This window comes from Centruroides sculpturatus, unplaced genomic scaffold, assembly GCF_000671375.1.
Source record: "Centruroides sculpturatus isolate CEXI.00-Female unplaced genomic scaffold, Cexi_2.0 scaffold202, whole genome shotgun sequence".
Taxonomy (NCBI): Eukaryota; Metazoa; Arthropoda; class Arachnida; order Scorpiones; family Buthidae; genus Centruroides; species Centruroides sculpturatus.
This window is the reverse complement of record NW_019384441.1, coordinates 322,275-341,242: the sequence shown is the minus strand read 5'-3', so window position 1 is coordinate 341,242 and position 18,968 is coordinate 322,275. Positions and strand designations below refer to the sequence as shown.

General features: G+C 27.4%; 3 protein-coding genes across 3 annotated transcripts; all 3 read left to right on the top strand.

Annotated features, from left to right (window-relative positions):
* Positions 1 to 2,668: 2,668 nt before the first annotated feature.
* Positions 2,669 to 4,908, top strand: LOC111620152 (arachidonate 5-lipoxygenase-like; the record flags this gene model as incomplete). Its single annotated transcript, XM_023362022.1, has 3 exons — positions 2,669 to 3,197; positions 3,935 to 3,979; positions 4,789 to 4,908. Coding segments are annotated over exons 1-3 (639 nt in total), but the record flags the coding sequence as incomplete, so codon positions are not given.
* A 51-nt stretch (positions 4,909 to 4,959) lies between these two features.
* Positions 4,960 to 7,052, top strand: LOC111620151 (arachidonate 15-lipoxygenase B-like). Its single transcript, XM_023362021.1, has 3 exons — positions 4,960 to 5,043; positions 5,181 to 5,344; positions 6,534 to 7,052. The coding sequence occupies exons 1-3, from the start codon at positions 4,960 to 4,962 to the stop codon at positions 6,646 to 6,648; spliced, it is 363 nt and encodes a 120-aa protein (XP_023217789.1). The 3' UTR covers positions 6,649 to 7,052.
* Positions 7,053 to 11,043: 3,991 nt separating this feature from the next.
* On the top strand, positions 11,044 to 17,080 carry LOC111620164 (arachidonate 15-lipoxygenase B-like). Its single transcript, XM_023362041.1, has 11 exons — positions 11,044 to 11,266; positions 11,342 to 11,437; positions 12,841 to 12,937; positions 13,001 to 13,118; positions 13,492 to 13,584; positions 14,021 to 14,078; positions 14,206 to 14,311; positions 14,727 to 14,818; positions 14,898 to 15,074; positions 15,212 to 15,375; positions 16,565 to 17,080. The coding sequence occupies exons 1-11, from the start codon at positions 11,234 to 11,236 to the stop codon at positions 16,677 to 16,679; spliced, it is 1,149 nt and encodes a 382-aa protein (XP_023217809.1). The 5' UTR covers positions 11,044 to 11,233; the 3' UTR covers positions 16,680 to 17,080.
* Positions 17,081 to 18,968: the final 1,888 nt, after the last annotated feature.

Below are 18,968 nucleotides of genomic sequence, written 5' to 3'. Positions count from 1 at the left end.
TAAAACATTAAAAATTAATACATTTTGATGAATTCGATATTTTTCTCGTGTATAAAATAACCACGTTAACAAATCTGATATTTTCAATCATATATATAATGCACTTAACCCAATTTCCTGTAAATCGTATACGTTTCCAAGCATTAAAATTTTCAATACGAACGGCAGGTGGCACCACAACCGTCTCGCCATTAACTATTTCCGGTTGACGCCCTGTCGCCACCTGGCGTCATAAAACAGAATGACGGTCGGTTGAGTTGATTGGATGCTAAAGACGGATCCGAGTCGGAAAGAAAAATAATCCGGCGGTGCAGATTCGAAAATTGAAGTAATTCAAAAATGATTCTGTTAATTGAATAATTACGACACTTAAAATTCTTATAAAGCCTTTAAAATAAATAAGGCATAAAATTGATGGTCGGTAAAAGAGAAATCGGTCTGCAGATGGCATTGGCGTGTTTTTCCTGGTAAACTGGATCGAATAAGTCGAACGATATAGTAAGGGAGGAAATAAAAAGCTGTCAAACTGTCTTTTATGGCCGATGCTAGGACATTATCCTAGCCGAACAATTAGTGGATTAGTCGATGGCACCGGAGATTTTTTCCCAGAGAAAAACAAAGCTAAAAAAGAAAAGAAGAGAGAGAGAGACGAAAGAAACTGCCGACCGGCTTCAATTTGCTTCAATGAGAATTTTTATGTGATAGTCTTGTAACCAGAAAGGGATCAACATCGGGCAGTTACCGGCTCGCTGTCTAATAGGTGTATTTGGCCGTTAGAATGCATCTCTTGTTATGCAGTCTAGAAACGTGAGAAATTTATTGCCCCACCTTCTGTTCCCATCGTACAAAACCGTCTTTGGCTCGCCTTTCCTCAATCACTAGCCATTGCTCGTCAATTTTATCCCGGCCAGTGTTGTAATTCTTTCCAGTCTTTTATTGCTTCAACCGGAACGCATGAGTTAAGTTAATGAAACGACTTGTCAAATGAAATACTGGATCAACAGAGATGCCGTGGAACATCTGGACCAGAATCTGAATCAAGAAATGGATTTTTAATGTTTCTCTGTAATTGTTTAAAAAGCTGATACCTCTTACCTTTCCTCATTTAAATTAGACACATAAGCTGACATATTTCAATTGTAAATTCGTTATTTCTCGCGGAAATCAAAATTACAGGAGAACAATTTATTGTTATGTACGAGTATAGCTACAAAAATTATTTATTTATGCTACCGATTAAATTTCACTTTTAAATATTTAAATAATACGATACTTTTATTTATTCGCAACTTTCTATAAATTGGACTAAATGAACAAACAACAAACTTATTTATTCGATACGTTAATAGCCAATTATGCCTTACTGCTTTTATACGTTTCAATTGTTAATAAATTAAACCGATAAAATTTTTTTTCCATTTAAATATTTATACAAATTTAAAAAATTTAATTAAAAAGAATTTCAAGTATGATGGCGTACACGCGCATAAAACAGGAAAACATTTTAGTAAATTAAGCAGGGATAAATCTTGAAATTTCGCCTTGGTCTTAACAAGTGATGTGATTATTCATAATCGATGTGGCAGCCGTATAATTGCTTCGGACTATATTACGACTACGACTGGTTAGTTACACCAACTGGACCGGCTACTAATGGTTAAATGGGCTTTTAACTATTTTAGCTCAAATTAACAATTATCCGTTCCAATCACGAATCACGCTGCAACTTACTTCTACCAAGCCGTTTGCATGGGTAAAGGCAGCCGTAAACCCGAATAGAAAAATTAATTATGAATGCAGTAATCGTAAGAGAAAGTAACGGAAATGAGAATCGAGACAATTTCGACATCAGGCGTTCGCGGAATGTCAGAACTATTAACCAGATTGCACTGACCAAATAAAGCATTCTTTTCGTGATACTCTGGCCTGAGCTAAGACATTGGAAAATTTTTATGTGGCACCGAAACCGACCGGGGAATTTTTAATAAAAGAAATTTTCATTCCACCTTACAAAAATTTCAGTAGCGACTTAATAAAATTAAACTGCTACACTACTTTTGTTTTAATATTTTTTTCTTTTTTGTAATTTATTTTTCTCTTAATTACTAGCTTAGCTAAACTGTGAATTAATTTCCTAAGTTTCTATAATACTTCCTTTTATCTAAAATATGTATTTTTGCATTACTGTATTTGATATTACTTGATAGGAATTTAATATTTTTTTCTTTTTCTTTTCTATTTCGGTTGAATTGTAGCATACTTTCATTCTTTCTTTTACAATTTTATAAAACTTTCCTACATCCTAAAAGCAAGAATTATATATATATTATACATCTCTGAGGTTTCATAATTCTTCCAAAATAAAAAAAAACGAACCATATTCATANGTGCATTAATAAATTTTACGAAATATATCGATAAAAATTTTGCTTTAATCAAATTTAATTTCATTAGAATAATATTTTACTGATTTTTCATGTTGTTAACGAAATTCTTATTATTGTTGGCAATATCTGCGAGAATAACAGATGTTCTAAATAGGAAATAAAAATCAATTTATTATTCTGAGCATTGCCATTCCGATCGAATGAAATCACCAGAAAAATATTACTATAAACAACTGTACACAAAACAAATTGCTCATTCTTAGAGAAGGAAAAAAAAAATCATCAAACCACCGACCAAATTAAAAATTAAGAAATAAAAAAAAAGGAATAACTAAAATGGGAAACTTGATATCCAATTTAAAATCCGATTATATAATTGAAATTAAGACAGCAGATAGAAGAAACGTTGGAAGCGATACAATTATATGGTTAATTCTGTACGACGAACAGGGATTAAAAACGGACGCCATCAAGTTAAACGCATCATTTAAAAGCGAAAACCAAATCTGTAGCCTTCAGGTATCTTGTCCACTCAATTTCGATAATGTCGATAAAATAGAAATCTGGAGGAATTCTTACGGATTGGAAGACATTTTGTACTTGGAATATTTAACGGTGGGGAAGAAAAATGAGAAAAAGTTCTGGTTCCCTTTGCACCGTTGGATATCGTCCCAGCACAGATATTACTTTCGAGTATACGACTGTTGTCTTCCCCAATACGAGCTGTCATTAACGCAGAGAAATGAAGAACTCGACGACAAGAGGAAATTGTACGAATACACGGAACATATAGAAGGTGGACCATTACAGGTAAATAATATAACAGCTATATCCGTTGTAGTAAACTCCCGTATTGCATTGTAAACTTCCAACACCTGTTTAAAATTGAATTTAACACGTGATCAACTTTAAATATAAACTAGCATCTCTTTGTACGTGTTTAATAAAGCCAGTCGCGTTTTGAAATGCGTTCGTGCAATATTAAGCACGCTAATTATTCAGTTTACTAAATTTCGTGACGAAAATGTTTATCATTTCAAACTTCCTTAATTAATTGTATAACTTAAACAAAGCTTCAAGATACGCTCGAATCTCTTAAGTTAGCTTAAAATCTTTCACAAAACGAGCAACTCCGACTTAATACAATAAACTAAACAATATAAACAAAAACTTTGGCAAAACATCCCATCGAATTAGTCAGAAGGTTCGTTCGTTCGATTTTATCTTAAATCAAAGAAGCCAGATTCTAGTTTGCTAAAGTGAAGATTTGATGTGTGTAGCAAGAAAAACATATCAGACGTGAGAACAGAAGAATTTAGTGGAAGGGGATATTGGTCCACGTATCCCAATCCATCTGTCAAGAAAAACATGATTCAGAAATAAATTGTCCAGCATCTGTAGAGGTACAACACCGTTTTTGTTAGACAAAGATACAAAAAGATTCTTTTTTCGATAAAAGCAAACTCTTCCAAGATATATTTCTTTATGCCATTAGATTTACGCTTGCCAATTCTATGATCTCAAATTTTTAAGATATTTTCTTCCAGATTAAAACATTACCCGAACAAGAAGATTTCAGATACCTTTTCCAGGTAAACATTTTTATCTTTACTTTTTCTTTAACTTTTTCATTTATTTACTTTATATAGGCCTATATACGACTTTAAGCTACTTATCTTAAAAATATATATAAAAATAAATAGATAATACTTAATTTTTTAAAATAGCTAGAGGTGTTTTTGTTAGTAATCGTAGAAGCTAACAATTTACAGATTTAATATTTTATCATTTTGAAACCGAAGAAAACTCCTAAAAAATTGCATATTTAATCATTTTTAAGCCATAGTAAGAAAATATGATACAGTAATAAATAAATAAATAAAATAAAGTACTGTATACATTAATGTAAATAACCTAAATTTATATAAATAGATTACCAAATTTACATTTTGAATGGCTGTTGGTTGAAACTACACTTTTTTATTGCAGACTCATCAAGGTGAGTGCACAACACGGCTATACTACTTAACGCATAGATTACACAGCGTTATAGACTAGTCTATATCGCAAAATTTGATTTTTCTCCAATTATTAAACATTGCTAGCGAGTAGGCGATAAAAGTCATATTTATCCGGCAATTTTTCTTTCTCGCAAATTCCCTTATTGCTATGCTGATGCGTATGTTTGAATTTAGGGTGTCTAGACTGCGTTATGACGCATTTCCGGTGACATTCGTTTGGCGCTTCTCTTGTAAGATCAACCAATAAAACTGTTCACGTTTAAATTCAAATGTAAAAAAACGGCACAACATGGCAACACCATATCATTCTATTTACTAATAAATTATTTTCTAAATATAAATTTCTAAATTTTATAACTTATTTTCTTTTACTTTTTAAGTGGGAACTAGATCCTGATTTAAAAAAGGAAAAATTATACAGCATGATGGAAATGACATTAGGAAAATGGCAGACAATCGAACAAATTAAATCTTTTCTTAGAAAAAACAACATGGAACCATCGGTAATTTTTCACTTTTATGGGCAAACTTAAAATTTATTTTTTAAATAAATGTCNGACATACCTCAATTCGAGGAATGCGCTTTTGTACCAAATTATCCTTTACTATTGACGGGTCCTATACCTAGAAGCAAGGTAAAATATACTTTAATTCGACTTAAATTATAGAAAAAAAAAACCGAAATTCTGGTTAAAGTTTAAGTTAAAAGTTACATTATGTTTGCGTTTGTGATAAATAAAAATTTCTTCTAAGTTTAGTATTCAATTTTTAGAGTGCTTTATCGGAAAGTGAAATCGTCGAACAACTTCCGAATGTTTGCACCATTAAGGAAATTATTAATGTTGTGAAAATTTTAAGTGGAGATAACAAAAGTCGCTTAGGATACTCGAAAAGTGTTTACCTCTTGCAAGAAAATGATATTTCCGCACATAAAGAGTAAGTAAAATATGTTTTGATAAGACGAGTACGAATATTACGTTAACGAGCCGAATCAGCAAGATTTTCAATCATCATCTCCCAATGTTTGCACGTCATATTTTAGAAAATATATTTGCATTATCCCATTTAACATTTCCTATAAGAGTAACGTACTTTACCAATCAAAAAGCAAAAAATAATCGAAGAATTAAGTTTTTTTTCCTTCAAATATTCTCTACAAAACTTTAATTCACTCTATCGGCGATATAGAAATCGTATAAATCATGATGTGCAGTTTATCTAGAATGCTGGAAGTATTGAAAAAATGTTGACTTATCGCGGGCCAACATTTCTATACAAAACTTCCTATCCTACCAAATAGTTTCGCCGCGATCTATGGCATGTGACCAAGCACGTCATATGCCGAAATTTTATTATTCATTCTCGCTACTCTAAAGGTATAAGAACGAACAGGAATTTCTCGCACAACTTTATGGCTAGATGATATTAACGGAAAGTTCACATTATTAGTTGTGGTTTACCTCGTGTTCCGGTTCAACACCGATTAAATGCATTTTTATTTTTTTGAATTTCTTTTTATAACTTTTTGATTTTTTTTATCAATGTTAAATTCATAACCTAAAGTTGTTTTTTTAAATACAGAAATTGAAGTATTTTAAATGTGCAAAAATTTTACTTTATGATTAGATACATTTATATTAATCTACGATAATTTTATGTATTAATCGCAAGTATAATGAGCATAAAATATTCAATGAAACTCTACTAGTAACGGGATGCATATTTAAATAATATACTCAAATCTCGATATAACGCCAATGAGTACTTGTGAACTGGTCTTCCCCATAGATAGATACTAATAAGTATCTATGAATTAAACATAATAATGTTTGCAATGCAAAACTGTATCACCAGATTACGTGAGGTTTCAAACCTCATTACTTCTTACAATTCCAATTGTTTGAGGTACTTCAAGTTTAATGCCACACTCGATTGAGTGTCAATTTCAGAGGTGAAACAAAGTTTGACTTTATTTAGATATTCTAATTTGTATATGTTATACATTCATAATAGCATCATATAAAATAACTGTTATCTTTTAAATATAGACTCAGGTTAATTAAAAATTTTATAAACAGTTTTAAAAAATGTTAACAATATTAAATGTATTTGTTGTCACTTTCAGATTTCTGGAAGAGCTTTCTTATTTAATAAATTCATTCAAGAAACGTAACGAATATCGAAAATATGCTTACACTTGGATGAATCCCGAAGTTATACCCGATCATATTATTGCATGATTTATACTACAATAAAAGCCAATGCGGTATTAATCCGTCGATAAAAATTATATATCTTGTAATAATTTTAATATTTTCAACTGGAACTGGAAACTTTAAATTGATTTCACGTTATAATTCAATAAGTATATATAATGTATTATTTATAAATATGATAGAAGTTATTTAAAAAATAAAGGTGTTAAGTCAAGTAGTGCCATCTTTCGGACTAAAATTAAAACCATTTATTAAATCTTAAATATTAAAAAAAAACCCCTTCTTAAAAAATAAATTTCAGACAACGTGAATAAAGAGACTTATGAAATGTACAGTTATTTTTATTTCTGCATTTTCGATAACAAATTTTCTATAGTAATGTTTTAGTATAGTATAGTAATGCTTTTTACCTGTCTCCTTAAAAATAAATTTTGTTTACCCATTATATTTTTAAGAACTACATAAAAACGTAACAGTTCACATGGGTAGAAATTTAAATAAATTGTGACATTACGTACAAAGAAAAAACATATAAAGATAGAATATCTTTGGAATGCTTATATATAAATGTTAAATTACTGTCAGAAATAAAAACCAAATTTAACCAACTTGACAATATATTGCATTTTATATAGATCTTAAGCCATTATTGTCTTCTGTTAGACAAAAACATAAAGTAAATATGTTCAAACTTATATGCAAAGAGAAATATTTAAGACTAGTATTTTCATTTCTTTTTAATTTTAAAATGACAGCAGATTTTGTGGATGATAAAATCCACTATTTAAAATGGCACTGAACATGTTTTAATACTGATTTGCATTAATAATGCAAACTTTGACGAATTCTCATTTATGATTTTTCAAATCTTTATAAAATTATTATTTACAAATCAGTGGAAGACTGGTTTGAAAGGCTTAACAAAATATATTGAATAATAAAGAAAAATCACAAATTTCTATCAATACCATCAATTTTATTTACTCAACATTTGAAAGCCAATAATTTAGCTTTTTAGAATAAAATAACTGTTCTAAACTTGCAATACAATGCCTTTTAAATTATAAAACCAGTCATTCCCAATAATATCTGTTACAATATTCAGAACATTTTTCTAGATTTAATTATTATATAAATTTAAAATAATCTCAAGCGAATTATTTTTAAATTAGTCAAAAAATTTTTAAACAAAATCATCATTAAAAAAAATTAAAATAAAGTTTTCTAATGATCAAATATTTTCATCTGTAACAAGAAGTGTGAAATTTTTGATATCATCTCAAAGAAATTATTTCAACTTTTATCCTATATTATATATATTAAAAGTACCAAATACATTTTTTATAGATTAATTATTTTTCATTGGAACTAATGATTTGAAACTAACTTTATACATAAATTTCAGTAATTTAGATAAAATTTTGATGACAATTTGAAATATATAAATAGATATATATATAAATTTAAGAAAAATAAATTTATATATTGATACTTCTATAATTTGTTAATCCTTTGAATTATAAAAATGAGTAAAATACTGTCTAACTGTCTATAATCAAACACATTCTTATAAATTAATATGAGCATATATCGTATTATTGTAAATATTTTAAAAAAATAAATTTTATCATAATTCTTAGATTACAGAAGTAAAAATTATTTGTAAAAATTTTTCAATATTTGTACCAAACAAACATTGTGAATAAATGTATTATCAAGTTTTCTGACTATTTAAATAATCATCTAACAAGTCATCAAAATATTTTCAATATAGCTTATATATATAATAAATTTTCACATAAATGAAAATGATATAATTCTTATTCTTTTAAAAATAAAAATTATTCAAATATTTTTATAAATATAAAGTTCATTTAATATTTTAAATCTTCATATAAAAATTTTTTCTATTTATTAGAATATATCTATCTTAAAAATTAATTATAAATATCGTTCCAATATAACAAATATTAAATGTTACTATCTTTGTCAACATTTGGAAAATTGTTATATTCAAAAAAAGAAATCATTTCACTTTAAGATCAGAAACATATTTTTTCTTGAATGATTATTTGTTTAAAACAGTGTTTCTCATGGGGGCGATACCGCCCCATGTGGGCATTTTTCCATGCTTAGGGGGAAATTTGTAACAATTTATATTTTGGGGGCGAAAAACAATTTTCTGGGCAATATAGTAAAACATTATATTAAGATTAATTAAATATTTTATTTGTTATATCGTACAATAATTAAACAATAACATTATACTAGTCACTAGTCTATTCAATGCAGTACAAATTTGGCGTTAGCCCTGGCCCACGGCATTGGAATTTTGAAGTGAAGGGGGTGATACTACGTAACGGTTTTATTGAAGGGGGCGACGATTCGTTAGAGGTTGAGAAACACTGAAAAGAATTGATCAAGTATACAAATCTGTTATCTATAATAATATCAAAATAATTATTTTTGTAAGCACTTCCCTTTCTTTTAAAGATAAAATACTGCATTTTTATAATATTTTATTTTTTTAATATGAATTTAAGTTGCCAAATCTTTGTTTTATATCATCAATATTTGTTTACAAATATACACAACCCAAACCCGATATTAAATTGAATGTGATTGAATTAAGTATTTAAAAATTGTTAAAAAAAAAACAAAAAAAAAATACATTGGTGAAACAGATACAACAACATTCCATTTACTCTTTTGCAATTTTTTTCAATTTTTGATTGTTAATTTTTGAAATTACAATTAAAAAAATAATAATAAAGAATCGGCATTCTACTTTGACTAATTAAAATATAATCTCAATAAACATTTATTTTGAATTACTCACATTAAAATTATCACACAATTTAAACATGCCATACAAGTTTTTTTATTTAACTTGAATATTTTTATGAAATAGATATCATATGAATTTATTTTGAAACTATTTTTGTAAATTGCAATATAGCAAATTCTAGTATATTTCTTTAAAGTTTACATAATGTAAATTAAAATATAATTTATCATATTTTATACTGCAATCTATATTTTTCTAGCAAAAAATATTTAAAAATGAAATGTTTATAACTTTAGTTTCTAATGAATAAGAATAACAATTGAAAGAAAAACAAATACTTTAAAATTATTTTCTTGTTCAACATTAGTCATTAGAGGGATCATTTTGAAACTATTTCCAAAAATTTCAATATGTAAAATTATAGTGCATTTAATAATATATTAAATAAAATATAGAATATAAAATTATTTTATTTTACTCATATCCAATGTCATGAGTTAAGATCCCTGCTTTTCTTAATGTTTCTTAAGTTTTGATTTTTGAATCATTGTAGAAATAACCATATTAAGTGAAAATACTTAATTTTATTTGTTTCTATTTTATACAGTAGAGCATCGATTATCCAACCCTCGATTAACCGTCACATCGGTTAATCGACCGATCTAGTCGGCAAATCTCAAATGTCCGCTAATGATGTGGCATTACAATATTTGGCTATGTCTTGGCTACTTTAATATTATTTTTGTTAAATTTTTGTGTGTTTTAGCTGGCATCAACGGTTTGACCATTGAAGGGAGGCCAGTATTTAAACGAGACTTAATTTTCTAATTATGAGTGGTTGTTTGTTTCATGAGCAATAAAATAATTTAAAAATAATTTTTAACGATACAGTAGCGACGATTATTATTTTAAAAAAATATTTGTTAGGCTAAATATTGATGAAAATTCAACACAAAGTTGGTTAATAGGGATATACTAATAAACTAATTACATGGGATATACTAATATCCTAATGTACTATACTAATAATTTTTTTCCTTCTTTTCGGTTATCCGATTTTTTCAGTTATCTGACCAACCTGAGTCCCCAATTGAGTCAGATAATCGATGCTCTACTGTATTTGCATAAATAAGAAGTTTAGCCCTGTTTTTTCTTAAGATTTAATTTGTTTTAAAATTATTGTTTAAATTATTTTAGCAATATTCTATATCTGTTATTTTCTTGGTGTCATATAATTTTTTATTTATTTTAGACATCTGTTTGATTTTAAGAACTTTTATTATAATTAGACCAGAGGATGAATAGTCATTATGTAACGTGTCTTTTATTTTCCATTGTTGTTTTATAGGCTAATTTTCTTCTGGATGTTCCTGTTACCACCAAATTTCCTTCTTTGTTAAATTAAATTTCTGATCTCTTGAAAACTATTTTACAAAATGTACAAAATCATAATATAAATTAAATTAATCTACTTACATTTTGAGGAAGAAAAAATTATTTTGTTCATTTAGATTGTTTTAAAAGTAGTCAAATAATATATATATATATGACATGTTTTATATCATGATTTATAATTTTGATTTTAGTNACTTAAAAACAAATTATTTTAAGTAGGCACAACACGTTTTAAACAAAATTAATGATAATAATGTCCTTTTTAATATACGATTTTACAAATTTTGAATTTTGATTACACCTGAGATAAATTGTTTCGATTCCAGCTTCGCAGCAGATGACAAAGAACTGGAGCCATTTTTGGAAGATTTAAGTCTTCGGGAGGCATTAGAAAATAAAAGAATTTTCATAATCGATTATAAAATCATGAAAAACTTACCCTGCAAAGATGACAAATTGGTAATCGCATAGCTTAAACGAATAATCGCACTCGTTCTTAGTATTTACGTTTCGGTTTTAATTATTTATTTACAGGTTTGCGCGCCCATTGCTCTGTTTTATCTGAATCACGACGGTGAAATTCGGCCCATAGCTATACAGTTATTTCAAGATAGAACCGTAGACAATCCCGTAAGTTTTACTTTAATACTTCGATTAATCCAACTATTTAAAAAAGGTTAAACTGCCGTTGTATAACATAGATGATGATTGAAAGGGATTACTCTGCGTCTTACCAACCTTACTCTGTTCTCCCTCGGGGTGGAGTATTTCTGTCAGTTTAAAGGACTAACTTGTCTGGGGTTTAGATATATTATATTAAGGAATTATATATAATCCAAATGGGTTAATTGAGGTGGAGCCGCACTCGAATTAAGTCTTAAAGACAATTGTATTGCCATCAAAACTTTTCAACTATTTGACAATCGTACAATACTTTTGTTTTTAAATTTACGTCATATCATCGATACAACCCTCTTAGGGATTTTCTCCTCCTTACTTCGAACTTTACTAATTACTTTAACTGTGATATTTTTACAGGAAATCTGATTGGTAAATAATTAACGACAGATCAACTCTTAACTTATTTTAATTAATAACTATAAATTGTGTATAGTTATAAAGCAGATGTTGACAGAAAATGTAGTTTTAGTATTTCGAGGAACCCAATTAACGTATTATTGAGTTTTCAAAATCGTATTACACTTTCGCGTGTCAAGAAAATTTAGACTTTATCCTACGATAAAATAGTAATATAATTTTCTATTTCGTTTTTCGAAATGCATAACTTAATTATAGATGCGCTGGAATGGCGAGAAAAACATTTAAAATAGAAAATTTAAAGCCAATAAAGTAAGCCGAACGTATTTTCTCCGTAAAATGCTTTATTCAAATGGACCCATTCATTCTTAATGCACGGATATTTTCGTAAAATATCAGCAATAAGTTTATATATTTTAAAACTTGTGAAAAATGTATATCTAATGCACAAAACTTGTAATATTAACATAAAAGTCTTTAACGCGAAAATTTATTAATTAATCTTTTAACCAGCTTAATTCCATTTAATAATAATCTTCATTTAACATTTAATGCTTCCTACGAATAAATTTAGAAACTCTCATTCAATTATAATTTAATGTAAAGTATTCAAAATGCATATTTTAAATTATTTATAAGCGAAATACATTTAAAACTGTAAACACTCTATCAGTTTTAATAGATTTCCGGTTCTCGTAAATACTTGCGTCACGCGAGGCTCATCTCCACCATCTTTAAATCGTGCTTTATTCTTAAATATTGTAAAAGACGAGCAACAGGTGTTGCGGTAAAGATCTTCCTACATTCGACTAGAGAATAATAATTATTGTGGATGTCTTGATCCAGTTTGAAGCTCTTTAGCAAATAGTTTGACAACAACTATTCTGATATGATTACAACACTTGTAATTTACTTAAATGACGGGGTGTAATGAAAATTGTTGGAAGATAAGATGGTTCGGTTTAATTGGGGTGACTTAAATTGAACCATTACAGGTTTTCTTTCCCTCCGACCCGCCTTATACCTGGCTTTTGGCCAAGATGTACTTCAACAATGCCGATGCTCTCTATCATAGAGCTTGTCTCAGTATAGGTAAGAATCATTTTCTCGTTATTAACGCTACTTTATCGATGATCTTTATAATTATTTTTTCAGGTAGGACCCATCTTCTGATGGAATCTTTATGGATTTCTATTAATCGCAACCTTTCACCTTCCCACCCCCTTTTCAAGTTGATGGCACCGCATTTTAAATACCTTTTGTCTATTAATAAGTAAGCTTCATAATTTCCAACATTTCATTACCGATGCGTTCTGCGTGAATTGTAATATATTATAACTTTATTAAATTAAAACATTATTTATTAATTTTTTAATTAACATATTAATAATAATTTGATATTAGGAATGAATTCTCCATAAATAGTATTAATAACAACAAAACTTATGAACAAAAATGAATATATAATTAAACCTTCGAACAATGGTCGTTGTTTGAAGGTTATTTTTCATACTGTTTAAGAGATGGTCGTTGTTAGGAGGTGCCATTATTGGAGGAACATTTTAAAAGTTTACAATAAAATTAATAATAAAAATTCATCATCGAGTTTAATTTTTATAATTAAGCATTTTCTTTCTTTGTTTCAGATTAATGCTGGAAAAACTTCTAGTAATGGGAGGATGGATAGATAGAGTGACAACTATTGGAGTACGTGGCCTCTCCCACTTAATAGCACGAAGGTGATTAAATTAAAAATATATATATATGTATATATCTTTCGACTATCTCAAAATCCTATAAAGATTTAAGTTTCCTACAACAAACACTAAATATTTATAACACTTAAATCGAAATAAAAATATAAATGCAAATTAAAAAAGGAAAATTTTATTACACTATATAAAAAAACCGGGTTATATAAATGTAATGAAATACACGGATCGTATTTCCTTTTATCCTTTCTTTTTTCTTATTTTAATCAAAAATAGAAATATTCTAAGAACGTTTTTCAATACGCATACAAAAAACCCACTTCTCTTTACAGAGCTCACTTTAATTTCGACCTTTAATAAAGTTTTGCAGCAATAAATATAATATACATATTATTTTAATATTATCTTCATCTTTGCATTTTTAAAATATATTTTTAATGAAAATATCATGTTTCCTATGTAGATTTTTCAATTGGAAATTCGAGGAGATAAACATACCAAAGGAAATCGAATCGAGGGGCGTAAGTCAATTGGAATTTTTTGTTTTGTTAAAAAATCAATAATAACGATCTCGAAGAACGCGTTCATAATTATTATCTCCACTTTTATTATAAAGAACTAATACATATATATATTATTATTTTTCAGGTTAATGATCCTGGTGTGCTTCCTTATTATCCGTATCGTGACGATGCCACGGCTTTATATGATAGCATTTTCGATTATGTTGGAAAAATAGTTAAAAATCATTATGGTAAACCATATTTTCTAATTAATTATATGCCTATAAATCTGTATTATATTAATAAAAATTAATATAGTCTAAATTTTTAAAAATTTTATCAGAAATATACATAGGGCCTATATACACACATACACAGTCGAACCTCCACTAACGGCCACTTCTAAACGGCGGTCATTTCTTTTTGAAATGCATATAAAATAACCTCCCAAAACGGCCATTTTTATGCTCTCGTCAGTGCAGTGGGCGTTGTTCATAGGTTTGGCTGTACATACATAACTCTAATATGTAGTCTATAAGTAAAGCATGGCTTTAATTTCTACATCTAAACATTCGAAAATCTAATTTATAAATAACCGATGATCTAGGACATACAGATAATCACTACAATAGAAAAAAAGTCCTCAAATTTTAAATTTATCTACAGATTATCCAGAGAAAATATCGCAAGATATAGAATTACAGAACTGGAGGAAGGAACTCGTGCGAGAAAAGAAAGACGGAGGATGTCAACTACAAGTATAATTTTTAATACTACATACTATTTTATTTGAAAAAGGGCGTTTAGGCCTATATAAAAACAAATTTAATTTAACAGGGAGTACCCGGAACTGAAAATGGTTTCGGTAGCAGACTCCAAATCACCGACACTATTACGAGTATTATCGCTAACTGTACCATATTTCACGCAGCTGTTGACATACCTCAATTCGAGGAATGTGCTTTTGTACCAAATTATCCTTTACTATTGACGGGTCCTATACCTAGAAGCAAGGTAAAATATACTTTAATTCGACTTAAATTATAGAAAAAAAAAACCGAAATTCTGGTTAAAGTTTAAGTTAAAAGTTACATTATGTTTGCGTTTGTGATAAATAAAAATTTCTTCTAAGTTTAGTATTCAATTTTTAGAGTGCTTTATCGGAAAGTGAAATCGTCGAACAACTTCCGAATGTTTGCACCATTAAGGAAATTATTAATGTTGTGAAAATTTTAAGTGGAGATAACAAAAGTCGCTTAGGATACTCGAAAAGTGTTTACCTCTTGCAAGAAAATGATATTTCCGCACATAAAGAGTAAGTAAAATATGTTTTGATAAGACGAGTACGAATATTACGTTAACGAGCCGAATCAGCAAGATTTTCAATCATCATCTCCCAATGTTTGCACGTCATATTTTAGAAAATATATTTGCATTATCCCATTTAACATTTCCTATAAGAGTAACGTACTTTACCAATCAAAAAGCAAAAAATAATCGAAGAATTAAGTTTTTTTTCCTTCAAATATTCTCTACAAAACTTTAATTCACTCTATCGGCGATATAGAAATCGTATAAATCATGATGTGCAGTTTATCTAGAATGCTGGAAGTATTGAAAAAATGTTGACTTATCGCGGGCCAACATTTCTATACAAAACTTCCTATCCTACCAAATAGTTTCGCCGCGATCTATGGCATGTGACCAAGCACGTCATATGCCGAAATTTTATTATTCATTCTCGCTACTCTAAAGGTATAAGAACGAACAGGAATTTCTCGCACAACTTTATGGCTAGATGATATTAACGGAAAGTTCACATTATTAGTTGTGGTTTACCTCGTGTTCCGGTTCAACACCGATTAAATGCATTTTTATTTTTTTGAATTTCTTTTTATAACTTTTTGATTTTTTTTATCAATGTTAAATTCATAACCTAAAGTTGTTTTTTTAAATACAGAAATTGAAGTATTTTAAATGTGCAAAAATTTTACTTTATGATTAGATACATTTATATTAATCTACGATAATTTTATGTATTAATCGCAAGTATAATGAGCATAAAATATTCAATGAAACTCTACTAGTAACGGGATGCATATTTAAATAATATACTCAAATCTCGATATAACGCCAATGAGTACTTGTGAACTGGTCTTCCCCATAGATAGATACTAATAAGTATCTATGAATTAAACATAATAATGTTTGCAATGCAAAACTGTATCACCAGATTACGTGAGGTTTCAAACCTCATTACTTCTTACAATTCCAATTGTTTGAGGTACTTCAAGTTTAATGCCACACTCGATTGAGTGTCAATTTCAGAGGTGAAACAAAGTTTGACTTTATTTAGATATTCTAATTTGTATATGTTATACATTCATAATAGCATCATATAAAATAACTGTTATCTTTTAAATATAGACTCAGGTTAATTAAAAATTTTATAAACAGTTTAAAAAAATGTTAACAATATTAAATGTATTTGTTGTCACTTTCAGATTTCTGGAAGAGCTTTCTTATTTAATAAATTCATTCAAGAAACGTAACGAATATCGAAAATATGCTTACACTTGGATGAATCCCGAAGTTATACCCGATCATATTATTGCATGATTTATACTACAATAAAAGCCAATGCGGTATTAATCCGTCGATAAAAATTATATATCTTGTAATAATTTTAATATTTTCAACTGGAACTGGAAACTTTAAATTGATTTCACGTTATAATTCAATAAGTATATATAATGTATTATTTATAAATATGATAGAAGTTATTTAAAAAATAAAGGTGTTAAGTCAAGTAGTGCCATCTTTCGGACTAAAATTAAAACCATTTATTAAATCTTAAATATTAAAAAAAAACCCCTTCTTAAAAAATAAATTTCAGACAACGTGAATAAAGAGACTTATGAAATGTACAGTTATTTTTATTTCTGCATTTTCGATAACAAATTTTCTATAGTAATGTTTTAGTATAGTATAGTAATGCTTTTTACCTGTCTCCTTAAAAATAAATTTTGTTTACCCATTATATTTTTAAGAACTACATAAAAACGTAACAGTTCACATGGGTAGAAATTTAAATAAATTGTGACATTACGTACAAAGAAAAAACATATAAAGATAGAATATCTTTGGAATGCTTATATATAAATGTTAAATTACTGTCAGAAATAAAAACCAAATTTAACCAACTTGACAATATATTGCATTTTATATAGATCTTAAGCCATTATTGTCTTCTGTTAGACAAAAACATAAAGTAAATATGTTCAAACTTATATGCAAAGAGAAATATTTAAGACTAGTATTTTCATTTCTTTTTAATTTTAAAATGACAGCAGATTTTGTGGATGATAAAATCCACTATTTAAAATGGCACTGAACATGTTTTAATACTGATTTGCATTAATAATGCAAACTTTGACGAATTCTCATTTATGATTTTTCAAATCTTTATAAAATTATTATTTACAAATCAGTGGAAGACTGGTTTGAAAGGCTTAACAAAATATATTGAATAATAAAGAAAAATCACAAATTTCTATCAATACCATCAATTTTATTTACTCAACATTTGAAAGCCAATAATTTAGCTTTTTAGAATAAAATAACTGTTCTAAACTTGCAATACAATGCCTTTTAAATTATAAAACCAGTCATTCCCAATAATATCTGTTACAATATTCAGAACATTTTTCTAGATTTAATTATTATATAAATTTAAAATAATCTCAAGCGAATTATTTTTAAATTAGTCAAAAAATTTTTAAACAAAATCATCATTAAAAAAAATTAAAATAAAGTTTTCTAATGATCAAATATTTTCATCTGTAACAAGAAGTGTGAAATTTTTGATATCATCTCAAAGAAATTATTTCAACTTTTATCCTATATTATATATATTAAAAGTACCAAATACATTTTTTATAGATTAATTATTTTTCATTGGAACTAATGATTTGAAACTAACTTTATACATAAATTTCAGTAATTTAGATAAAATTTTGATGACAATTTGAAATATATAAATAGATATATATATAAATTTAAGAAAAATAAATTTATATATTGATACTTCTATAATTTGTTAATCCTTTGAATTATAAAAATGAGTAAAATACTGTCTAACTGTCTATAATCAAACACATTCTTATAAATTAATATGAGCATATATCGTATTATTGTAAATATTTTAAAAAAATAAATTTTATCATAATTCTTAGATTACAGAAGTAAAAATTATTTGTAAAAATTTTTCAATATTTGTACCAAACAAACATTGTGAATAAATGTATTATCAAGTTATCTGACTATTTAAATAATCATCTAACAAGTCATCAAAATATTTTCAATATAGCTTATATATATAATAAATTTTCACATAAATGAAAATGATATAATTCTTATTCTTTTAAAAATAAAAATTATTCAAATATTTTTATAAATATAAAGTTCATTTAATATTTTAAATCTTCATATAAAAATTTTTTCTATTTATTAGAATATATCTATCTTAAAAATTAATTATAAATATCGTTCCAATATAACAAATATTAAATGTTACTATCTTTGTCAACATTTGGAAAATTGTTATATTCAAAAAAAGAAATCATTTCACTTTAAGATCAGAAACATATTTTTTCTTGAATGATTATTTGTTTAAAACAGTGTTTCTCATGGGGGCGATACCGCCCCATGTGGGCATTTTTCCATGCTTAGGGGGCAATTTGTAACAATTTATATTTTGGGGGCGAAAAACAATTTTCTGGGCAATATAGTAAAACATTATATTAAGATTAATTAAATATTTTATTTGTTATATCGTACAATAATTAAACAATAACATTATACTAGTCACTAGTCTATTCAATGCAGTACAAATTTGGCGTTAGCCCT